The sequence below is a fragment of the Durio zibethinus genome, chromosome 9, assembly GCF_047325235.1.
Source record: "Durio zibethinus cultivar Kanyao isolate XHJ-2024 chromosome 9, ASM4732523v1, whole genome shotgun sequence".
Lineage (NCBI taxonomy): Eukaryota > Viridiplantae > Streptophyta > Magnoliopsida > Malvales > Malvaceae > Durio > Durio zibethinus.
Window position 1 is genome coordinate 11356629 of NC_143170.1, and position 25765 is coordinate 11382393.

The 25765-nt window shown below is 29.6% G+C and overlaps 1 protein-coding gene, 2 long non-coding RNA genes and 1 other non-coding gene across 4 annotated transcripts; 3 read left to right on the forward strand and 1 right to left on the reverse strand.

Moving 5' to 3' along the window:
• The first annotated feature begins 971 nt into the window (after positions 1-971).
• Positions 972-3395, forward strand: LOC111303220 (uncharacterized). The gene is made up of 3 exons (XR_016345393.1): positions 972-1281; positions 1568-2234; positions 3271-3395. It is a non-coding gene; the product is annotated as an uncharacterized LOC111303220 (long non-coding RNA).
• A 2628-nt stretch (positions 3396-6023) lies between these two features.
• LOC149516797 (uncharacterized) lies at positions 6024-6640 on the forward strand. Its single transcript, XR_016345394.1, has 2 exons — positions 6024-6163; positions 6262-6640. It is a non-coding gene; the product is annotated as an uncharacterized LOC149516797 (long non-coding RNA).
• LOC149516798 (small nucleolar RNA snoR113) lies at positions 6281-6382 on the forward strand. Its single transcript, XR_016345432.1, has one exon. It is a non-coding gene; the product is annotated as a small nucleolar RNA snoR113 (small nucleolar RNA).
• Positions 6641-22714: 16074 nt separating the features above from the next.
• On the reverse strand, positions 22715-24158 carry LOC149516799 (putative LRR receptor-like serine/threonine-protein kinase At3g47570). Its single transcript, XM_089765217.1, has 4 exons — positions 24083-24158; positions 23688-23921; positions 22867-22939; positions 22715-22760 (listed from the first exon to the last, which is right to left on the reverse strand). The coding sequence occupies exons 1-4, from the start codon at positions 24156-24158 to the stop codon at positions 22715-22717; spliced, it is 429 nt and encodes a 142-aa protein (XP_089621343.1).
• Positions 24159-25765: the final 1607 nt, after the last annotated feature.

Here is a 25765-nt window from a genome sequence, read left to right on the forward strand (position 1 = left end):
TTCATACCAAATTTAATATCAACTAATAATAATTATTTTTATTGATTTCAATAAATTCAATGGATTAACTTATTTCGATTAGTACGTGAATATGAAATATATTTTATAATTTTTAACTTGTCTTTTGTTGTTTAAATATTTTTAACTTAATAAAAATAAAACTAATGAAAAAATAACCTTTTGACAGTTGGATTTCTCTTTTTTTTTATTATAATTTATTTTCTTTTATAGTTTATTTTTTATATAAAAATTTATAAGTATTTTAATCTCTTATAAGAAAATAATTATACTTTTTCTTTAAAATTTAATAATCATGAAGGTAAAGGTTTTTTCAATTTTTTATTTTTATTTTAATATTTACATAAAAAATACTCATTTAAATATTATATGATTAGATTAAATATTTAAAAATATCATAATAAATTAACTATATTATTTCTTATACTTTTAAATTTATTTATTTGATTTTTATAGATATTATATATTTATTTTGTGAATTATTAATAATATTATTATGAATAAGTTTATGTATATTTATAAATATATTTATAATAAATTAAAAAATCTAAAATAATATATATCCAAACATATATATTTATTTATATATATATATATATATATATATATATATATATATAAGGAAGAGACAAAGATTTGAAATGTGTCCATAAAAATCGGTTTAGTGAAGCGGGACTCAAGGTTTTGGAGATTGTAAATATATATAAAGGAAAGGTTAACCCCATATTTACGATCTCCAAAACCTTGAGTCCCGCTTCACTAAACCGATTTTTATGGACACATTTCAAATCTGTCTCTTCCTTATAGTTTACTATCTATATATATATATAAAGATAAAAAGGGAAAAGTTACCCCATATTAACAATCTCCAAAACTTCGAGTCCCGCTTCTCTAAACTGATTTTAATGGGCATATTTCAAATCTGTGTCTCTTCCTTATAGTCTGCCAAAAAAAAAAAAAGTCCGCTTGAAGGTTCTTACTCTTCAGCGCCTCCCTCATCCGTGCCCGCCAATCCCTATTTCTTTCTTTTACCCTGCAGGTTCTCCCCTCCAAGCCCTTCCCCTCCTCCTCCCGCTTCCACCGCTACACTTCCCTTGGCCCGAATGGGTCACTTTCGTTAACAGATTAAAGTCGAAGGGTTGCTTATTTGAACCTAATAATGCTGCCATTTCCGATGCTGTCACTGATTACAAGGACATGAATTTTGTGAAAGATGCTTGCCTTAGCTTTGCTTGTGAGTCGTAACCGTTTTGATCCTTTCAAGTAATGGGTTCTTTCTTTTTGGACTTTGCTATCGTTAGCCTACTGCCACTTCCATTTCTCTTCTAAATTAATTCAATTAAAGAGTAAACGAATAATAAACGTAGTCTTAGTTCTTATCTAGTGAAATGGAAGAGTATAACTGTGCTTAAGTTGCTGGAAAGTTTAAAAAGAGTACAACTCTGAAGATTGTTTAAGTGGTAGTGGACGCTATCTGTTTTATAGCAATAAATTGACATATAATTTACATGGTCACAAATTTGACCATCACTGTTTCCGTTTAATGCAGATTGTTGTCTACCAATGATATTGAAACAGTTGTTGGGAGTGGATGTCCTAATCTTTTACGAAAAGCGTTGTATTCAGCTAAAAGTTTGCAAGCCTGTGTTCAACTCGATGAAGGGAATGTATGTTGCTTTCCATTTAGTACGAAATTTTTTAACAGTTTATTCAACAACACAAGAAATATGTTCTTCGTATGTTAATTTTGTGGTTAGTCAATTTATTTGGTTTTCAAGCGCTTCTGTGTCTTGGAAAACCTACTTCATGTTTGGAAAGGCACATTTGCTGCCAACTGCCCAGGTCTATAGAAACTGAGTGATGGTCTGACTGAAACAGTTTTTGTAGGTTTGTAGTACTTGCAATCTGCGTGGTTCTTGTGATGGAGCTTCTGTGATACTAAAGGAATCAGAAGTAGCTGCTCGTACTGTGGACATTCTGCCTATATTATTATCCTATGTCCTTGATCCCCTTGTTATTTCAGGGGGAGAGAAGCCTCCTGGCAGAGAGCATATTGATGTATCTGCAAGGAATCTGCTTTCGGACTCAACAAAATTGAGTGAACTTCCTACGCCTGCTGCTGGAGCTCCTCCTCTAAAGGAGAAAACCTCTAGTGGCAATGATGACAAAGAGTTTAAAAATGTTGAAATGAAGAGAGGAGACTGGATGTGTCCCAAGTAAGTTTTATATGAAGCTTCTTTGCCATCGAGGTTATTTCTCTAGATGTTGTTGAATAGAAAGTGAATGGATATTTCCTTCATGATTTGATTACTTTGAAACATTTGCTTTACGTGAATGAAGAGGCAACAACATATAGTAATTTAGGTTCTTGAGAGAAAAGAAATCTTTAATAGCCCTAATTCAACCAAAATGGAATATTAAATATGAATGAGATTTAAAGTCTCTCTGGTTTACAATGCCTATACCACAGCATCATGAATGCAATGGGCATTGAGCAATGTGCCATTGTTGGAAAAGGGATGAACTGATGAAAGTATAACTTACTGAAAGATGTTCTAATTTAAAGTTCTGCTTTCTTGTTAGCCATATAACTTTATTCACCTACGTTTTTTGTTCTAAAATCTCTGCATGCAGTTTCATAGTTATAAACCCGTTTTGCTTGCTAATTGCAGATGTAACTTTTTGAACTTTTCTAAAAATCTGCAGTTTCATAGTTGCAAACCGGTTTTGCTTGCTAATTGCAAATGTAACTTTTTGAACTTTTCTAAAAATCTGCAATGCCTAAAATGCAAAGAATATGGCCCCAAAAATGTTGGTGGTGTTGAAACTGAAATGATGGAGATTGAATCTGCTCTGAGTAAGTTTGCATTTGTCTTCCTTGCTGTCAGCATCTAATATTTAATGCTTCCCAAGGATACTAGTTGATCCTTATCAATGTTCAATGGGTGAGAAACTCATCTTTATCACTATAATACATTGTTATGCACTTTCCTCTTTTTTGGTTCAGATTTCATAATAATGTGAGAGTTTACTTAATATACGTAAAAATAGTCTGTGGATGTACATATGTTGAAATGAAGGAATGAAGTTATCAAATTTCTTGTATCCTAGGTGGTTAATTAATACGTTGGACATGCAGGCCTTAGAGTTACAAATTATGGTCCAATAAAATGGGTGGAAATTATTTTTCTGATAACTTTCAGAACTGCTTATTGATTCCAGCCACTCCATTCATTGCTTTTTATGTTGCAGGTGCAATTTCATGAACTTTTCTAGAAATGTATGGTGCTTAAGGTGCAAAGCAGAGGGTCCAAAGAAGGTTCGTATGAATGCTGTTCAAATGAAGAAAGGAGATTGGATTATTAGAACTGCCCAGATTAAGTTGCTTTCCGAATTATGCTGCTAAGAAGCCCTTCTAATTTTCAAGAATATTCATTTCTTCAGTATCATTCTATTAAATAGAATTTTTACTGTTTGCAGTCCCATATTAAAGATCATCCTTGTTAATATTCGGAATTAGATTTACTGAAATTGATGCTATCTAATTATCCAAAAGAAAACAAAGAAAGAAAGAAAGAAAGAAATTGAAGCTGTCAATATTTGAAGTTTTTGGTCCAGTCAATCTATTTGCTCCATCAAGTTACTCGAGTTACTTGTTCTGCTGCTAGTTTCAGAAAACATACATGTCCAGTTGGATTGAAAGATGCATGTGGATGTTGTGTTAGACTGCTGCATGGCATGCTTTTGGTTGTTTTGGTGAAGGGTTCCCTGTAAACCACATTACCAATTTTCTTGTCGGGTTAATGGAAAATCTGGTCATCATGCTCTATGAAAATGTTCATTCTAGTCCATATGCTCTGAAAATATTGAAGTTACTCCTTAAACCTAAAAACAAGGGTGCTATCAAGTCCTTTTTCTTACTTTATTGCTGACATGCATAGATTCACTACTAGTATATATACTGGAACCGGATTTGTCATGGATCTAGAGAGATTTGATGTTCTTTTTTTTTTTTTTTCGTAAGGGGGGGGGGGGGGGATTAACTTTTTTCTGGTCTGCTAATTTTTGAAGTTTGATCTGTTCTTTGTAATTTTGATTTTGTGCATGCAGGTGTGGATTTATGAATTTTGCTAGTAATAGGAAGTGTTTACGTTGCCAAGAGGCAAGGCCCGAGAGACAGTTAAATCCTGGAGAAGGGGAATGCCCTTGATACGTCTCTGTGTCTCCCACTAAAGTTCATTTTTTGATTGGAAGATTGATAATATTTATTTGCAAGTAAAATGTGCTTTGCAGATGTGATTTCTTGAATTACAGAAGGAACCAAGTTTGTCTAAAGTGCAAACATGAACGAACCGAAAAACTAACAACAGAGTACGATAAGCACACCTGGAAGAGACCTTTCCCGTCAAGTAAAAAGGGCCGATGTTTATTTACGGAGAAGATTACAAAGTTTTTGCGTAATCTAATTGTCCCGAACATGAACCTTGGGCAGTTTAGTAGATTCTACTAAGCGGACCGTGAGTCAAGTGATTGTTCACTACATCGTAAGATTTTTGAAGTTTGACTTAACATTTATGCGGGAAGATGTATGTTCAAAGTTTAGTGTAGTGTCTGCCAGATGTGGACATCTTGTACAAGGTTTAGAAATGGGTAAGAAAAGAAAATATTTTAATATAATGGTTTGAGTTACGTAATACTAGCATATGTTATATAGTTCAATCATTAGATAACAACTTTTTCTTTACTTCGTACTTTTCCTTTCCACCAAAAGGAAAGTGGAAAACAAAAGATAATTTTCTTCAAATTCAAAAGGGAAAGTCATAAAGAAAAAAAATCAGGTCACTTGTTGGGCTGAGTTTGGGTTAGGGTCTAGATTGTGTATAACTTGATGAATTTTTTACTCTTCATATTTTCTATATGATTTTTTTTTTTTTAATTCAATTCTTAGATTAATTAAAAATGCATAGTTATATTTTTAATAATATAAACATTTCAATTGTTAAATGTATATTATACTCCCTCTATTCCGTTTTTTTTTTGTTCATTTTTTCTTTAAGATGTTTCAAAATTATGTCTTTATTTCTTTTTTTGAACATCTAAAATTTTTACTTTTTATATTTTAAAATTATATATATATTATTTTTTTGACATTAAAAATTAAAAATCTTTAATTTAATAAAAAATTTTTAAAATTTAATATTAAATACATTAAAGTCAATGTTTTTTCATAAACTTCGTGAAAGTCAATATATGATAAATATTTTGAAACGGAAAGAGTAACATAAAATATTCTTGTGATATAAATATTAAATTGACTTGAAAATTTTAAGCATATAATAAGTATTAAAATTAGATTTGTGAATTTTAAACATAATATGGTGATGGGATATGAAAAAAGATACGAAAGTGATATGTTTTAAAATTTTAATAAAAGAATTGTATATGGATTTGATAAAGATAAAAAATGTATATTTTGTTGACATGTTGATATGAATTTGATATGATAATTTTGTTTCCAAGTCTTTAGTTTAATGGTTAAAGACGCTTGAAGAGATATTAAAGATCTGATTTTGAATCAAATTTCCTCTTTTTTTCTGACTTATATTAAAGTTTTATCTTTTTAATGTAACAAAAAAATGATAATTTTTATATTTTATATTTTTTAATATAAAATAAATACGATATAAATATATAAATTATCAAATTTAATTAAAATAATATGAATTATCATATTTATTTAAAATATTATTAACTATGATAGTGGATTTTTTAAAATATTAGTTTTAGGAAAAGTTACAAAAAGGTGTGAAACCTAATAATTTTGCACATTATCAGATATCTTTCGAAAAGTTAGCCATGGGCTTTGGACTCAAAGTTAAGCCCAATGGCCCGAAATGTTTTTTTTAATGGAATGGGTCTTTTTCCTTCATTTCCAAATGGTAGCGAGCTGGCTTTGGAAGGCTACTCGGCCCTTGGCCTGTATATAGGACACCACCTCTACTCTATGAGTTTCGGTTCCCTCCAAATACGAATAAACCCTACAGCATGGCATCATTCTTAACTTTAGTTTGCCCCAGCAAACCGAAGGCACCGGTGCGCAGTACCATTTCTTTACTCTTTTTGGTCTGTTTCGCTACATATCGAGGTTTGAAGCTCGAATTTAAACATATATGCTCCAAATTTAGCTATTGATTCTCCTATTAACGTTTTTCGTGGTTCGTCTTTTTAAATTCTTTTTTACAGTCTGTGACTGTGATGGGACTGGCCATGATGACACAAAGGCCGGACTTACGGCTGCTACTGCTTCTCTTGGGGTTGGTAGTAGGATGATGTTTGTTGTGATAAGGTGTTTGTGCTGAGCCAGTTGCCTTTGGACTTTCTGAATTCCTTACTATTTATAATTCCAATAAGAAATCTGTGGTGATGCGGGAAAATGATTCTTTCTGGGAAAACTTGTTATATATATATATTCTTGAGTCGTATTTTCTGGTTATTGTAAACTTAATTTTTTTGTTTTTGGTCTTGGATTTTGCTCAGCCAGAATTTGTGGTTTCTTTGCAGATTATTTCTGTAAGCTAAAATTAATTGATGTCTTACATCCCAAATGTGGGATTTCGTTTCATCTACTTGCTCAACATATCCCCATACGCGAGTATGTGAAGGCCATCCTTTGTAGTTCTCCCAGGACTTTTTGATATGATGGAAGAGGACTGGCTCTTCAATTCGTGAAGGGGCTTCAATCTAAACCAAAATGTCCAAGACTTTGGGGCGAAACAGGCCATCTAGCCTGCTAGATTGAATGTACTTAGTCAGGGAGAGTCAAGACCTGGCCAAGGGCAAGGCCCTAAAGAATAGAAAAGGCAAGGACTCTTCCGTTGGAGATGTTATTAACCTTTCTCGTATCATGTAGACACTGATATCCAAAGGGTTTTTATGCCTCTTTACTTCTGTTTTTTTTTTTTTTTTTGATAAGTAGTCATTTCTTTATCCAACAAGCAGTAAAACACTGCTACCAAATGATAGTTTCAAACAATACAAAATTATCTATACTTAGATGGGATCTGACAGATAACTCTTTATTAGCATGATCAAAAGCAATATCCTTTGATTGAGCTAATTTCATTTAAATAAGTAGTAAAATTAATTTAAGTGAGATTGAATATAATAGCAAAAATGAGATTAATTATATAGTGATAAGATTAATTATTGTATAAGTGAGATTAGAATCAATGATGGGTATATAATTAAATTTTTAATATATTTTTTACATTTATAAGTTAATTTTAATAACAAATAATAAATTTATTAAAAAATAATAATAATGTTTTACGATTAAAAATTGATTTTTTAAAAATATTTTTGGGTATTTATTTATTTATTAATTTATTAAATAATTATATAAATGATTAATTAAATAATTATAATAATATTATTTAAAATATTTAAATAAAAAGAAAACTAAAATAATCAAAAAACAAATAAATAATTAGAAAGACACAAAATGGCTACAAGTGATAGGGGTATTTTTGTCCTTACACTGGTTCTAAAGGTAGAAATGGAAAAAGGACGAGGAGCATGGGTAAAAAAAGAAAGAATGCTGCAATAAGAGTGGAATATTTTCACTGGATCTTTAAGGTCCAATCAGTTTTTAAGCTTCCATTGCAGTCAAAAAGCATGAAATGCATTGGCCTTTGTTATCAAAACACTTCATTAGTGCAATCGTATGCTTCAATTGGATCTCACTGGGCTTCAGTTGAAAGCAAATGAAGCCTTAATCTGACAGCATCCTTGATCTGCCTCAAAGCCTGCTCACCAATGTTTCTTCAGAATTGTACAATAATTTCTTCCCTCGAAACCGACTAACAACCCATTGGAATTCATCCTCCTAATCAGCAAACTACATTGTGCAGAAAATAGAAAAAAAATCTAACGACCAAGGGTTTAAACAATATGAGGTCAACTAGGTTTTTGAATTGAGGAAGTGATACAACCATGGAAGAAGAAACTCTATTGCTTTCATATTTATGGTATTAGAACTAGCAACTTAGGATTTTATTTTTATTTTCATGTGCAAGGGCAGATTGAAAATTTTAATTCCTTCGCCTAAGGGTTAAGGTTTTGATGAGTTTTTATTATGGAGTTTCTAGGAGTTTATTTTATTTTCTTGGTTTTTAATTAGTAAGTTATTCTTGAAACTGCCATCTGATTGGTAGCAGATCTGACCCATTGTTGTCATTTTTCTTTTTGGTTTTGGTATATATATAAGAGAAAGGATTAATTTACATAATATAAAAATTTTTAAGTTTTATTTTTTTAATTTTTTATTTTAATATATTTTAAAAAATGAGAGTGATACGTAAACATAAAAAAAAGTTTTAATAAATTTTTTTGAATTTATTAAAAATAATGATTACAAATATAAAAAAATAAATTATATAAATTGATCCTTAAATAAAAATGATAAATTGGTGAAACTGCTACCTAATTAGTAGCTATACTGAAAATTCTCTAGTCAGCATCACCTTGGGTGATAGGAATTGTTTTATCCTTTTTATTTCTTGAAAACTATAGCAAGGTTCCATATTTTCCCTTGCTTCATCTGTTTTTGTATATATAAAGTTGCTGATATTCCTCAAAAAGAAGTGTTAAATTTGGGTCAAAAGAGGAAGGTGTTTGTACTGATGAAATCAATTAACTACGAATTATAAGATCACTCACTTTTATAAAAAAATTTTTGCAACAAAACTTTATAAAAGAAATCTAAAGATAATTTGAACAAAGAGAGAGAGTTTTGCAAGTTGTTTTTGTTCTATATCTTCAAAAAACTATAGGAGTTTTATATTTAAATTGTCTTTTGAATTTTACAAAAAAAATTGTCTATTTTGAATAGACATAATTTGTCTTATTTAAATAGACTTAATTATTTATGTTGAACAAATATAAACCATTTATAATTTGACTGTTTTGAATAAAGTTTATTATCCACACTTGATTACAATTAAAATTTTAACAAAAATAATAATTTTTTAATGCACTACAACTACAAAGTGTCATTTTTAAATATCAATAAATATTAATTATTTAACTAATGCAAGACCAACCAAACTTGAAAATCCAAATCCAAGGTCCATCTTTGTGCTTTAGCAATTTAAATCCAACTACATTTGGATTTCTACTCTTAATTTAAATGGTTGTCTTATCTTTTCCTTTTCCAATATGGGATTACTTCTATACTTTATTTTGAAAATCTCTAATAATCTCCAACTATTTTCAAAATAATCTCGATTTATGATAATATTAGAAATCAATTGCATAAATGAAAATATCTTTTGATTTGAACATTCATTTAGTGAAAACAAGTTAAAGTTAATCAAAATTGTATGGTAGACTATACTTTGAATAAGCTATTCCATTTGATTAATTGAACTTATCTCACATAATGATTTTAACACCCAATGAATACTTGGTATCCAATTACACTTTTATTGTTATGTGTTTGCATTCTCTTTTTATAAGTGCTTTTACAATCAAGATCTTGAGCTTTTAGAAGCGGCTATACTTTACACTCACATAGGAAGTATTCATTAAAAGTATTCTTGTAACTTTAACACTTTAACATATTTATATTATGGGTTTATTAAGAGTATATTACTCATCATTCCTTTACCATTAAAGGTATCTAGCACTTTTTCTAGGATGGAATAACTATAAGGGTTTAGGTTTTTAGTGGCTTTTTTTTTTTTAATGTTTAGCGACGTTTATAAACAGCACTAAAAGATTTACAACGTTTTGCAAAAAATGCCAGTCAGAGTACCAACTATACACGTTTCACAAAAAATAATAGTATTTTTTATAAAACGTCACTATATTAGCAGTGTTTATATCTAGAAAATGTAACTATATATTAGCGACATTTGCATCTAAAAAACGCAGTAATTTTAGCAGCGTTTATATCTTTGAGACGCCGCTACTTTAGTGATATTTTTATAAGAAAAATACCATTATTTTGGTGATGTTTGTATAAAAAAATGTCACTAATTTAGCGGCGTTTGTGTTTAAAAATATCGTTAAATGCTAAAAATAGTGACGTTTATAGTAAAAACGTCACTAGATTTAATGACGTTTTCTGATACAAACATTACTAAATTTAGCATTTAGTGGTATTTTTAAATACAAATGTCGTTAAATAAAAATTTTACTTTTTGTTAATTTTCTTTTAATATTTATTATAATTAAATAAAAATTATTAAAAGAAATAAAAATGAATTTAAATTCATAAATTGAATATTATAAATATTTAAATATCTAAAGACATAATTTGTTCTAATATGCATGTAACACAGAGTTTAATACATACAATAACATTTCACTTTGTATTTGTTTTCCTTTTGCCCATCAACGGACTCTATGGAAGGAGTCGCACTTGCTTTGAATGGAGCCTACAATGCCCATTCCTCATCTTAGCTTCAATTGCTAAAAAGAACATTTCTCTAGGAACCTCAAAATGTGCTGTTAGAAATGCATCACAGTACATTTCATTTATCTTCTCCATAACTTCATGTTTCATCATGATTGAAAAATGTCATTGGGTAAGCTATAAAAAGTACCATAAAATTTGTAATGTAAGATAAAATCAGGGAAGATATACAAGATCTCATTGTTACATACATGCAAAAAAAGTAGAAAAACAAATTTAACCAAAGCAATAAACTAAGATATATTTTTTGGCCAATGATCAAGATAAATACACAAGGTAAAATGATGTACAGTCCCTCTCTGAGTGCATTTCACGACAATACCTTTTATAATGATAGTTCTTCCATTTTGCATATTTCATTATAAAATTGCTAGACTTGAAATGTAGTGCCATATAATTTGAGGGAAGGAGAATATACAAAAGGCTGGGAGATAAATCTTCAATCAAGTTCATATTTGATTGCATTGGAAAAAGATAAAGAATATTTAATTCCATGAAGTTTATAAGATAAACCATTTCAAATCATATTTTCAGCTCGTAAATAAATTCGTAGAAATAAATGTATTCAAATGCTTTAAGAGGGAAATAAACCAATCTTTCAAAATAAAATGACCACACAATAAAGTTTTAAGAGGGAAATGCAAATTGTGTAATGGATAAATCAACTATGCTGCACCTTGAACTAATGGTATAGCTATGTCTATCGAGATCAATGCTTTTTTTGACTTAGTAGTAGTAAAAAATGTATCATGGAATCATCAGAAAGTAATTGGAAAAAGTATAAAAGACCAATCCAAGTTGATAGGCCTATAGTATGCACCTTTCAATTGTAAAGGCTTCATAATAAAATCCAAAATAGCAAATGGAACCATCACAATGGTTTCCACCTACAATGCAAAATGCCAATTTAAATGACTGCCAACTTGTTAGCTAGTTATCTTAGATTAACATATGGGCAGAGCATAGAGCATCACAAAATATGGACAATAGTAAAACTTGGCATATTTAAAATAAGGATGGTTCTTTTATTCTTAAACTAGGAAGGAATTAAAGAGATCAGTTTAACAAATACCTGTAAAAAAGCTAGAAAAAAAACTTACTATTCTATTGTAAACACATTCGAGTGCATATCTAATTGACATACACATGTAAAAGATTGCTAGCCATGCTGTTTTATGATACAAAAGTAAAAGAAGAATAAGATTCAAGGGGATGACATCAACAAAAAAGTTTCTAATTGAAAGAGATATAAACACAAAGGGCACGTTGCATATAACTCCCAAACTCAATAGTTAATAGCAAGATGACTGTGATTTATAGGTGTGATAAAATAATTAGATTAAACCCTAAAACTAACTTTTTTTATAATGGGTCATACTAAAACAATTAACTTAATTTCTTGTTTCAACATTAAAAGCCTGAAGCTAGAACATCTTTTTTTTACCTTTTTCAATCATACCAATTTATGGAAAAAGCCAAAATTCCTTGACTTTTGGGATAAAATAACTTTTTGGTCACATTTAGATCTTCATTCAAATAAACAAGTAAGAGTATCTTAACACATATCAACTTTAGGATACATTAAATAAAGAAAATTCTTATACAGATAAGTTATCAACATTGCAAGTATAGTAGCCCAAACTTTAAAGCAATTGGATCAAAACAAATCCAACTCCAAACCTAAACACACATATAATTGAAATAGAATGCATCTCAAAACCAATATATTAAATTTGAATTTTCATTTTTGTTCCTTTAAATTTTCTTCAAAACAAGTTGGAATTTCAAAGATCTATAAAAAAACATTATGAGAAATCAATTTGAAAATCAAAAGTTGAAGAAAAATCACACAATGTAATGAAAGAACACAAAACTGCAACTAACAACTAACTTGTAACCAAATGTGAATTAATTGATCTACATCTAATTGATGCTAAAACAAGTGATCATAAACTGAAATTGAAAATATCAATTAAGGAACGGAAAGGAAAACTGATTCGAAGAACAAAAAGTGCAAGAAAATACAAGAATTAACTAGAAACAACTAAAATATAAAGTGAAATTCAACCGAAACTCACTGAGTTGATGAAAGAAAAAATTAGGTCTATAAGCTTATAATGAAAATGAACTTGAAATGAGCTAACAAACAATTCATCAATCAAGTTTGCTACAAAATTCAACAAGAAAATGGTAACAAAATAGAGAAAAACCAACTTAATAAACTAGCAACTCAAGTGATACTCAAAATAGAGAAAAACAGAGCATTAACAACTAAATCTATCCAAACACCAAATGAATTCATGAAAATAATGCAATCAATTAAAAAATAATGAGTAAACATTTAAAACTAAGAATGTAAAATATGAGAGAATCAAATCGAACACCTAGAAGAAGAGAGGATCATCATTCATCAAGTTCTCATGCATGGATCATTTCTACCTTTTGGATTCAGCTTTAATTTTGAAGAATTAACTGTACTTGTAAAGATGGAATTTGACCCTGAGTTTTTATTGGATTATAGCTTTATGAACTAGGAATCTAGAAAAAACTTTTTGAAGTAAATCAAGCTAGAATTCACTTGATCAAAAGACTAAAGATAGGTCAAGTGTGCAATTTTGAAACCAGATTTGAGTTCAATGTGAATTTTATAGAATTTGAAAAGAAAATCATAAAAATTTGTAAATTTCATTATGAAAACCTTAAAGAACATTCAAAAAGAATCTAGGAAACCTAAAATTGTAACAAGATTCAATTAAGAAAATTGAAATTAAAAGTTGTTTGGTTGGAAAGAAAATGAAAATGATAGCAAATCAAGTTCTGACAAGAAAAATGAAAGGTAAAATATCAGTTTGTGCTCTAAGTTACACTAGCAAAGATATATGGAAAGTATAAACTTCTTATAAGACAGTTGATTAGTCATAAAATATGGCTTAAACAAGCTTCAAGAAAGTACGAACAACCATCAACAAATATTAGATAGACATTCATGTGAAACCATCGCCTAAAACCCCTTAGTTTCTGACAAATTATTAAAAAAAGTTCTTTTTGTAATAGAATATAAGATTCAAGTACATTCAGTTATCATGAATTTATACTTTTATACAGTTCTCTTGATTTGAAAAATCTTTTTTTAAAACAATTATGTTTCTCGCTTTCTCTCACACTCACCTAAGCACATTCAACACATTAAATCGAACAGCAAGCAAAGATTTTTATATTAAACCAGTAGAGATAGAGTTAGAATCAATGTAAAGCATTCACATATAGATATGAGATAAGTGAGAGCAACCTTGTGCTGGAGTACTCAAAGAGCTTTCTAGTGGCTGAAAAGACTAGAAGAGCTATCTCAGTATTACAAAAAGTGGAAAGCTCATGAGCTTTCTTAAAAAGTCTTCGTCTTTTTTTTTAAGAAAGTCACCTGCCTTATTGCTACATTGTCAATCTTCTTGATTTGAATTTTCTTTCTCGCCATTCTCTTCTAAGAAAAAAACTGAGGAAAGAAAAAAAATTACAAAGAAAAAAGAGAGGGTTTCAATTTTGGAAAAAAATTTTAGCTGTACCATTTTTCACAATAACAACATTTACTTTAAAAAAATACCACTATTTGTAAAAATGATTATTGAAGGCATTTTAAGCAAAAAAACACTTTCAATAATCCTCTTAAATTTTTTAGAGAGGATTATTGAAGGCGTTTTCTGCAAAAAAAAATGCATTTCATAATTTCTTTTAATTTTTTAAAGTGAATTATTGAAGGTGTTTCAGGCAAAAAAGGCATTCAATAATCCCCTTAAATTTTGATGAGAAGATTATTGAAAGTGTTTTTGGCTAAAAACGCTTTTAATAATCCCCTCCAATTTTTTAAAAGGGATTCTTGATAGCATTTTTTGATAAAAAATACCTTCAATAAACTCCTCCAATTTTTTAGAGGGGATTATTAAATGCGTTTTCTACAAAAAAATACCTTCAATAATCCCTTTCCTTTTTTATGAGAGGATTATTGAAGGTGTTTTTGCACAAAACACCTTTAATAATCTCCTTCAATTTTTTATGAGAGATTATTAAAGGTGTTTCAGACAAAAATACCTCGAATAATCTGCTCATAAAAAATAGAAGCGATGATTGAAGGCATTAGTGTTTTCTGCTAGAAACACCTTCAATAATCCCCTTTAAAAATTGTAAAAGATTATTGAAAGCGTTTTTAGTAAAAAACGCCTTCAATAAATCTCTTTGTCAATGAATCTACCAAAAATGGAATAGTGTTATTGGTTAAAGCATACGGTCATTAATCATAAGGTTGTAGGTTCAATCATTCTCTTCAATATTTTTTAAGTTTTTTTGAAGGATTATTAAAGACGTTTCTGACAAAAAACGCATTCAATAATTCCCCTAAAAAATTAGAGACGATTATTAAAGGCGTTTACTAAAAAGAGGAGTTGAACCTACGACCTTATAGTTAACGACCGTATACTCTAATCGACAATACTACTCCATTGTTGGTAGATTTATTGATAAGGAGATTTATTAAAGATTTTTTGACCAAAAACGTCTTCAATAATCTTTTACAATTTTTTAGAAAATTATTGAAGGTATCTTTTTACAGAAAATGCCTTCAATAATCCCTTCTATTTTTTATGAAAGGATTATTCAAAGCATTGTCTACCAAAAATACCTTTAATAATCCCCTATCCATTTTTTATAAGAGGATTATTGAAGGCGTTTTCTACAAAAAAATACCTTCAATAATCACTTTAATTTTTTAAGAAAGGATTATTCAAGGTGTTTTAGTCGATAAACGCCGTTAATTTTTGTCTTTAATGACGTTTATAAGTAATAATGCCGCTATTTGAATATTTAGTAGCGTTTTGATAATAAACATCTTAGGTTATATAAAAACATGAAAGCTAACGATGTTTGTAAGTGAAACGCCACTACAAAATTGCCCCTAATCTTTCATTTTCTTATAGTGAATTATATATTTTATTATAGTGCTACCAGTCACATATAAATAATATACTTTGTCTCATTGAACTTAAAATGTTATATCAAGTGTTGAGTCAAGTTTTTATCATGGATAACTTTAACTTATGACATGGAGTCCCATCCCTAGTAAAGTCTTTTTTATTAATCCTCTAGTAAGACTTTTGGTTTAAAAATCCACCAAATTTTGACTTGACCTCATATAGTTTATAGTGATCACTCCAAATGAAGTTAATTGTTAAACATAACTATGTCTCAATCCAATATGTCTAGACTTTTCATATATATATATTTAGCTGTATACCTTTGCTAAAGTTGCTTCACTATCACATCAGGTAGAAATTAGAGAAATTAGTTTAGAACATAAAGGCACTTCATGTAACAAATTTTTTAGCCATTCTGCTTCTTTAGCTGCTATAACCAACGCAATAAACTCGATTGTCATGATGGAATCCATTATACATGTTTGTTTCTTAGAACCCTAAGAAATGGCACTCCTACCAAGTACAAAGATCCACCTGCTTATAGAAACATGGTATTCCATATTAATAATTGAACTAGCATCAAAATATTCTTCTAAAACTTAAGGATATCCACTATAACCAGCCCATAATTGATTGTTTTCTTATAATACTTTAGTACTTTTTTAATTGCTTGCCAACTGGATACATCCATCTATAATAAACATGTCTTATAATTTTTGGCTCTTTAGCCAAATGAACCCCCAAATATACCACGATGATAAAAATTGAAGGAGTGAAAATCTTCCTCAATTGACAAAAAGTGAGCACAATCTTAGACCAGAGCTACTCAAACTCGTCTACTTGGAGAACTTAAGCACATAATGACTTGAAAAATTAACCTAATTTAACCACAACCATGGTCACATCCCTAGGAAAAAGCCCAGGCAATGCAAGTTCAAGAAACTCCTCAATCAATATGTGGCAAATGTGACTTTTTAAAGGTAAAATTTTGTAATCTTTGAGATTGACACATTGAAAGATATTTGAAGAGTAACCATCAGGGACTTTGATACTTTTTAAAAAATATCTTTCTCTTTTTTTTGACATCTAATAGCATGTATGAGGTTTATGAAGTCTACCACCTCCGTCTTTTTTTGGATGTAATTCTTTTCGTATACCCAATGCTTACAAGTTTAGACATTCATTCAAATTATCCTTAGTCTTCCTCTCCATATTTAATAAAATCTGTAAAACATTATCACAAACATTTTTTCTACATGCATTATATCTAGATTATAATGCAACAATTTGATTACTCTAAAATTTTAGCATTTTCTTATCTCATTTTAGTGCTATTCCTCTTGAATATTGGCTTATTCCTTGAGAAATTTGACAAAAATACTCTTAAATGCATAAATATTCAATGTGTAGGTGAAAATATGAGAATGAAAGAAATTTGGAGCTTCTAGACTCATTTTGGAGGAAATTTGGTGCACAAAGCCATGAAAAACTAAAACCAGTGTGTTTGTGCTACATTGCTAATATATGAGTTTTCCTTACCCTTTCTTTTTTATTATTTGATTAGCTTATTTGAACTCAATTAAACTTTGCATCAAGCCTTATTCCTCTTAATTTTCATTTGGAAATGTTTTGCTTAGTTCATTAGTGTATTATTACCTTGTAGAATTTTCACAAGTGCTAGAAAGGTAATATGTGCATTAGTGTAGTTTGAAACATTCTTTGGAATTGATAATTTTTTAGAATTTTTTAGAATTTTTCATGCATAAATTTTCCATTAAATGGTTTGTATTTGGCATCAAATTAAAAGAGAAATTAGTTACAATTGAGACCAAAACTAGGGAGTAAAATTCAACCAAGGCTATTTGATACATTAGCCATGTGATCAAGATCTTGTGGCTTCATTTGGAGATTCAAAGAGAGGCCAATTAGAGCTGTTTAGCTGGCCATTTGAAGGCTTCTAATTAGACATAATATTGACTTTTTGGAGTTTAAAGATCAAGAGAAGAAAGCTTAAAGTGAAAGTAAGAAGAAGCAATCAAGTGAGCTAAGGGTGTAAGTTAGTTAAGATAGAAAGATCTAGAAAATGAGGCAATTGAGCCTACATTTTCATTGGTTGAACCATCTTACTTTTGCCTATAAATAGGGAAGAGTGGCCAGCCATAGGGATACTTAGCTAGTTTTATGTTGTTTTCTTTTCCTTTCATTTACTTTCTTTTCTCTCTAAATAGTTTCCTCCATGTGTTTTAGAGGGTTGTTTGAGAGAAAATTACATTTATTTTTCAGCAAAATTTACTTTCCTTGCCTTTATTTTTTATGCACTTTAAGATTTTTTCAATTAAAGTTCAAGATCTTTAAGTTTTAAAGTTCAAGTTGAAGCAATTTCATTTGTTTCTCAAATCTGTTTGGCAATTCATGTTTTTGACCTAGCTGCGGTTTTTCCATTGAATCTTAATCAAATCTTACTTGTTTCAATCCAAGAATTTTTTGTGGGTTCTTGATTCATTGTTCTACAATTCTAGAAAAAATTGCATTCAAATTCATTCCACACAATTCCAAAAAACATTTCAAAGTTTTAGTTGAATCCAAAAGGTGAGCTAGAGTTTGAGTGAGTGATAGCATTTCATGTTGCTTTTCTCCTAGATGGGTGTTTGGTTTGCAATTTCTTCACTTTACATTGTTTAATTCATCAATTAACTTGTTAAATTTCATTTGATTGCATTTAAATTCATGCATTTAAATTATATTTGGCTAATTTTCTTGTAACTACTTTGTTTTTCCTATTATTGTACTCGGTTTGGATTTTAGTTCATTGAACTTGGATTTCAATTGTCTTATGCAATTTCTTTGTTGATCTAGGTATTAAATCTATAGATCTATGTTGTTCTAGCTTAGTTCAAGTTCATTCCCTTTAGAGAACTCTATATCTAAATTTTCATCCAAGAAAAGATAGTTTCCAGCATGCAATTTCAATAACGGTTTTTTATTATTTCAATTGTAATTTAAATTTTGATTTGATCTTCATTTATGTTCCATTTTTTAAGTTTCCAACTCGTTTGGTCATTTCTTAAGAATTTTCTAGATGTTTTTCTTGTTGAAAGTCAATAGTTAGTTAAAGTTAGTTCTTTTGGTTTACTTCCTTTAGCTACTGTTTTTGTTGATTTTTACTATTGTTATTTTTGTTTCTTAGATTAGATTTGCATTTAATTCATGATGAGTTCATTGCAATCTATTTTAGCTATGTTTTAATGATTTTTATACTTTAATTAGTTCATCTATTGTAAGTTCTTTTCCTACTAGAATTAAGCTTTATGCATTGTTTGATTTTACTTTCCTAGTTAGCTTAGTTTCACGTCAACCTTTCGATTGAGCCAACTTTAAATAAAGTGTAGGGACAAAAGGTATTTAGGCTAAGAACCTCTTTAACTAATTATCATGGGATCAACATTTAGACTTTTTAATCTCTATTATTACTTAAATGATCTATGCGCTTGCAGAAAAAATCCCAATCATAATGCTTTTTTGATTATTATGCTCCCATTACGGCAAAGTAAAAAGAATGCTTTTTTTTTTTCAAGTATCAAAATGAACTAGATTTTTATTTCCAAAAGTAGCATGCACATTTTCTACTTGACTTAAAACCATAGCTCATAAAGGTGAAATTAGGGCAACACTTAGTTATTGAGTGCCATTAAAAGAGGAATTAGTTCAAAATTTATGATTAATATCTAAAAACTGACGATTACCCATGAAACAATGTTTTCCCCCATGATCTAGCCATAAATGACATGTATCCTCAGAACAACGAAGACAAGCAAATAAACTTTTAACATTCCAACCAAACAAATCACCATATATAGAAAGTCGTTTATCTTTCACATTAATGCAACGCATAATTAAAAATTATCTCTAGCAAAAGCATCAAAGGTGTTTACATACTAGAAGTTGTAAGTAAACGTAAATATCATTACATGTCCATTCTTACTTGGAATCACTAAGAAATGAATAAAACTTGACTCTTTCATGGACAACAAATGAGGTAAATTATACGGTATCACCATAACATGCCAAACACTATACTTATTATTCACTATTCTAAATGGAATAAATTCATCAATAGCCAAGCCTAGTCTCACATTACGAGGGTCTAAGGCAAAATTAAGATATCGTAATTCAAAATATTTTTAAGCAATAAAGTCAGTTGGATGTATAGTCTTTCCATTTTTTTATGACCTTTATCATGCATACCATGGTAGAAGCCATTTTTGGAGTTTAGGTTTCAAAGGAAAATGACATAACACCTTTATAGCTTTTTTTCTTTTTACCAAAAAAATTACCTTCCAAATTAACATTATCATTCTACGCCCACCTAGAAGCACCACACACATAACACAAGTCTTCATTTGTTCTTTCTTTTGGAAATAACATATAATCATTTAGACAAGCATAAATATTTTCATATCTAATACCTAATTCACAATAGGAATTAGGCAAGGTTTGACCCTCGAAAAGAATCATTTTCATTAATGAAAGGAGAAACTTGAATGACTCATTACTTATCCCACTAGAAACCTTTATATGAAACAAATCTATGATGACAGATAATCTAGATTGTTTTTTAAATCCCATATTAAATTCTTGGTTATAATCCTTTCACACTTTATAAAACTTCTCCACTTCAATATTTGGCTATTTTTAGAATTGTTTACTATCACTCCCTCCATTAGAAAATTGAGAAAAATCTGTTATATTTTCATTTTCATCAACTCTTAAACTCTCTTCAACGTTAAGGAATCTAAGTTCTTGAAAGCTTTCAAATTGAAAAAACCCTTCGATAAATGAGACTCATAAGTAGGCAATGAAGTTTCACCATGACAAACCCAATCAGTATAATCAGACAAAAACCCATTGCAAATCAAATGCTCTTTTACTACTTCTAATGGTATCCAATGCATATTGACACATTTCATGTGTGGACATAAAATCATACCATCTCAGCATGCATTCTCAAATGTAGATCTTAAAAATTGGCTAAGTCCTTACATATATTCACTAATAAATCTAGATCTTTTAATTTAAATATTATCCATGGTTGTAGTACTTATGGAAAAAGAAAGTAAGTAATGACGAAGGAGGACACAACATAGAAAATAAAGCAACTTTTAAGAATTATAAAATAATGAAAATCAATTTATTCTAAAAGTTATATTCACATGAACAACATATCAATTTAAAACTTTCACATCACAAAAGAGCCTAAAGAATAACATCATCTTATTTCTCCAATCAACATTAAGACACTAACCTATTAATAATACCCAGGTTAATTTACAAAATGATAAAAAAGGAACTAACCTTGTTATCAATAAGAATAAGTTCATACAATATCCTGATTCTTTTGAAAATTTTCTCCCTAGCAATGGCAACAATTGAATAAAAAAACAAGAAAAAAAATCATTAGATTATTCACCAAAGATGTTTAAATATCTTTTTAATATAGGATAATAATGAATCCAATCTTAATACTTATATATATATTATCTATATTACTAGGGAGCAGAGCATCTTTAATTACGAAGATCAAAGCATTTGATGTTTGTCAATCAAATATTTTGAGTTATTTCAAATTGGATTTCAATCAAATGCTTTAAGCAAAGAGATTGGGAATATGTAATAACTATATTAATAGAAAACCTAGCCTCTAGCTAAAATCTAATGAATGGCATCATTAACAGCTTAATCCTCATATCTAATAGCAAGTCTCATTGTTACATCCATTGGATCATTAATTTCAAATCACAAATCACCAAAAAAATAAAATCAAAATGAAAATCAAGAAATTAAAACTTACCTTAGCTAGATTAGACTTGAGTTTTAGCTTGATTGATCAACAAAATCAAGATAAGTAGGACCACCTAAGACTTAAACTTGATCAAAACAAAAATATTATTAGCCATTTTGTACATTACAAAATCAGAATCAAAATGAAGATAGAGATTGATTTTAATGAAAGTACTTGGCTAGGAAATGGCATTGATGGAGAAGACAACAATAGTCGAGCTGAAATTAGAGAGGAAAAATTAGGGATTTTAAAAAAATTAAAGAAACTTATTTGAAAAACAATAGATAAAAAAACATGAAAAGATAGGGAATGAGAGGAAGATGAAGATGACTTGAAGAATATAAAGGATTAGCAGAGAGTTTTGTAGCTTTGGAAAATTAAAAAAAATCCAAATGCAGAAATGAATTAAAAGAAGAGTTTAGAGTTTTTTTTAGTGGGTTAAATCCATTTAGCTACAAAAAGCAGTGAAAAATAAAAATGAAAACAGAGCCATTTTCTGTTTTTATTTTTTTGGCAAATAAAAATATAAATAAAAACGTGTTTGATAATTGAAAATGAAAACAAATTTTTGTAAAACAAAAATGAAAATAGATTGAAATATGAAAATAAAAAAGAAGATGTTTTCAATTGTGAAAACAAAATATCTACATTACTTTTTTTCTTGTGTTTTTCAAGTTATAAGATTTACACACTTTTTAATGTCATTAATTAATAGATATATATTATATTTATAATTACATGCCATTAATAGTAATATCATTAATATTTTATTTATTTATTTATTTTTACATTTTTAAAAAAATTATGTTCATTTACCAAATATATTTTTAGAAAACATAAAATAAAAAGTAAAAAAATATTTTTTCAAATCAAATATAATTTCAATGTAGAATTACTTTTTATATTTTATTTTGAAAATCCCTACCAGCTACTAATTTGCATAATGCAGTACATACTTGTAGTGCACATTTGTACCATTCATGATTCCAAAGGGATTCTTGTCATAATTCACACTTGAAACATAAGCAAAGGTTAGTTATGTTTATTGCAACATTTTAAAAGTGATTATAAGTGTCAGATTCTTCTTCAATGGTTGGAGATTCGTTTCTTTTTCACCTTTTAGGCCTGTGAAAAAGAAAAGTATGACCAGAAGTGAAGAAAATAGTCCCGTTTTTCAATTTAAAAAAAAAAAAAGTGAAAATTGATAACTCAACAAAATCACTAGGGAAAATCTTGGTTAATTTTTTAATAATTTTAAGCATGCAACGAGAAATATCTGGTCACATTTCTTCATAATACTAGTTGCAACAATTGATACCATTATTGTATTAAACATATATATATATATTTGTTATGAAAAGCACTGTGCAGTCCGTTCGCCATTGAATTCAAAGTTACTATAATCATCAACTTTCAGTCTCAGTTATCCAGATTACACCCAAAATCTGATCCAATAACTCCAAGACTAATGCATGGGTAAGCATCGTTATTCCAGGTTTCTGTTGCATTTCAAAGTTTTTTGTTGCATCTAAGACTGTCTTCTCAAATTTCAGGCAGCAACGGAAACTCACCCGCTTGAACTTGTTCCAGCTACGTGAGGTCCACAAAATTTATGAATATCACTAGTAACAAGCATAGTTGTAACTGTGAAATAGAAAAAATAAAAAAAGGAAAAAGGAAGAACAAAAATTATGCATATTTATGCATCATATTGATAATGTGCACGTGCTTAATTAGTTACAAACTTCAATGTACTAGCAGCTTTCAAATTGAAATTAATTTGGAAATATTGAAAGCTTCAATATATACGCTTGTAGATGTGATTAAATATTTAAATGCAGAGTAGGATGATTGTTTAATCAATGGGTTTTTTTCGGCCAACATTTTATCAATGGTTGAAATTGCCCCCACTCTATAGCATTGTACTTAAAATAGTACAATTTTATACAGAAAAAATGCAATGCAATTTTTGAAATAGAGGTAACCTAGGAAGCATATAAATAAAGACTCAAACTGATAATACTGTCTCATGGGAATGAAATAATTCTCTTTTTCAATAAGATTGGATCATCCTATATCTGGAGAATGAGTAATCCAGTTCCTCACCCTATCCTTCTTTCCAAGTAATTACAAAATACAGTACAAAATTACTTTTACCAAACACCCTGGAACATATAACGAAGTAAATTCTCATCGGAAATGAATCAGATAGGTGACACTTCTAGAGAAGATGCAGATATTGATATATACTTCTTCCTCTTGTGATTGTGAAAGGTGAATGAAGTCAATGAACCACATTTAAACATCTGGCTTGCTCGCACTGTTCCAGTAAGTTGTACCTTGTGGTGCTATGAACAAATAAAACTATGATTGGCGATGGTGACACGAGTACTGGTGCCTCTGCTGCTTTCGCCAGTTTGATTGAAGACTCCATCTTCGAACTTGAGCAAAGTATCAATTATCTCCATCAGACGATCAGGCAGGGCTGTCTTAACATAATCATGTAGACTCAAGTCTCCTGTAAACAAGCTGCCAGTGAGACTTTTTCCCGTGAACAACTCCATTAAAAGGATGCGATAGCTGCACACATCACCAAGTGTGGATATTTCCTTTCCCATACCATATTCTGCAATTCGAAGAATTTCAAGAAAGTACCACCATCATCAAGATGAAGATCAAATGCAAAATATATCAACTTTACTTGATGACAAATTAAACGAAAAATAGTTTAAGGATCGTATAAACTTAACTCTGCAGGAAGTAGGTGCTAATAACGGAGGGAATTACCTGGTGGAACATATCCCACAGTTCCTGTTATCCCAATAGAACTGCTTTGCTCATTAATGGATTGGCCAGTGGTCATTGGAAGAAACTTTGTTAGGGCCGAAATCACTAGCATAGGCAGTAAAGTCACTATCAAGAAGAACGTTGCTTGGCTTTAGATCACAATGGACAACCGGCTTGTCAAATTGAGAATGAAGATAATCTAATGCTGTGGCCACATCAATATCTATGTTGAGCCTCTGGACTAGATGCAAGTTTCTTGAAAGCTGCAGCTCAGTTGAGTTTGGATGTAACCAACTTTCTAAATTCCCATTCGGCATAAATTCAAACACCAAAGCTTTGAAGCTGTTACCTTGAAAATCAATATTTGAGCAAGATGTAATGATCTTCACAAGATTTCAATGTCTACAGGGAGGGAATCAATTGATTTTTCAAGTTTTTGCATAAGTGAGCTTTCTGGCCAAAAAATGAATCAATCCCCTTGCCTAGGGGTTCAATCGGGTCAAGCAGGTGATCGATCCCTTTCCTTCGATGTTTAATCCCTTCTATCTCATTTTGCCCAAAATTGTTTTTGTTTCATTTGTTTAGTATTCTTTTGATTCAAAGGCATTTTTGGCAAGATGAAAAGCTAGAAAAATGTTCTAATTCATATTAAAACAACTTAGTTCATGTTAAGCAAATTTTTGTTTCGTCATTTCAAAATATATTGATCAATTCAAGGCTAACATTCTCCCCCATTTTGATATGATAAAACCAAATGAAAAAATTTGCTTTGAAAAGCATTTTTCCTTTTAAAAGTAGGCTCCCTCTAAATTTAAGCATAAAAACTTATTTTTAATAAGCTAAGAACAAGTAAATAGCCATCCATTATTTTTGGCACATTAAGCACAATATCAAGAGCATTAATAGATAAGGCAATACCAAGATATTCATATAAGCATGAGCCTAAGGATTACTCCTCCTGTAACAAGTATTCAATCCAAAATAAGCAAGTCATAAAAAATTCAATTTGAGTAAATAAGCATTGTGATCAAAACTTCATTTCATACCTTTTCCCATTTTGCAAAACCTTTTCCAAGTTTAGCCAAAATTTTTCATTTCATTACTTCTCCCCCTTTTTGTCATAGCAAAAAGAACAAGACAATCAAAGTAATATGGTAATCAATTCAAGGCAACAATAAGCTTAATATATGTTCAAATCAAACCAACTTAATACCACAACTCAATGCCATAGCAAATCAATCAATATACCAATTGCCACATAACATCAATTTTAAACCAACTCCAACACAATATAACAAATGCCATTATGAAAATGAAATGCATAGGTCATTAATATAATTGTGAAGTCCTAAGGTTTAAAAACATAATGCAAACTGTCTTTAGGAAAATTGAAACTTAAAAAAATTAGATATATAAGGAAAACATGTAAGGCATGGCATCAAAGTGGATCATTGAGAAGGAGGATAAGGTGGGAGATGGTGAAAGTGCCTGGTTAATCTTAGTCCTCATTTGGTGAATTTCTTGGGTCATGACATTTTGATTTAATTCTAAATTTTCAAGTCTTGGGTTTATGTCCCCAACCATGGAGTGCAAGCCATTCATTTGAACCATCATAATTTGTAATGTACCTTGAGTATTAAACGATGGACTAGAGGGGTCTTCTTAAGGTACATATGGAACATC

Coding starts and splice junctions, on each gene's coding strand:
- LOC149516799 (XM_089765217.1), bottom strand. CDS start 24,158: ATGACCACTGGCCAATCCATTAATGAGCAAAGCAGTTCTATTGGGATA. Junction 23,922..24,082: donor TGTGGGATATGTTCCACCAG/GTAATTCCCTCC, acceptor TTCGAATTGCAG/AATATGGTATGGGAAAGGAA. Junction 22,761..22,866: donor GCTGGAACAAGTTCAAGCGG/GTGAGTTTCCGT, acceptor CCCATGCATTAG/TCTTGGAGTTATTGGATCAG.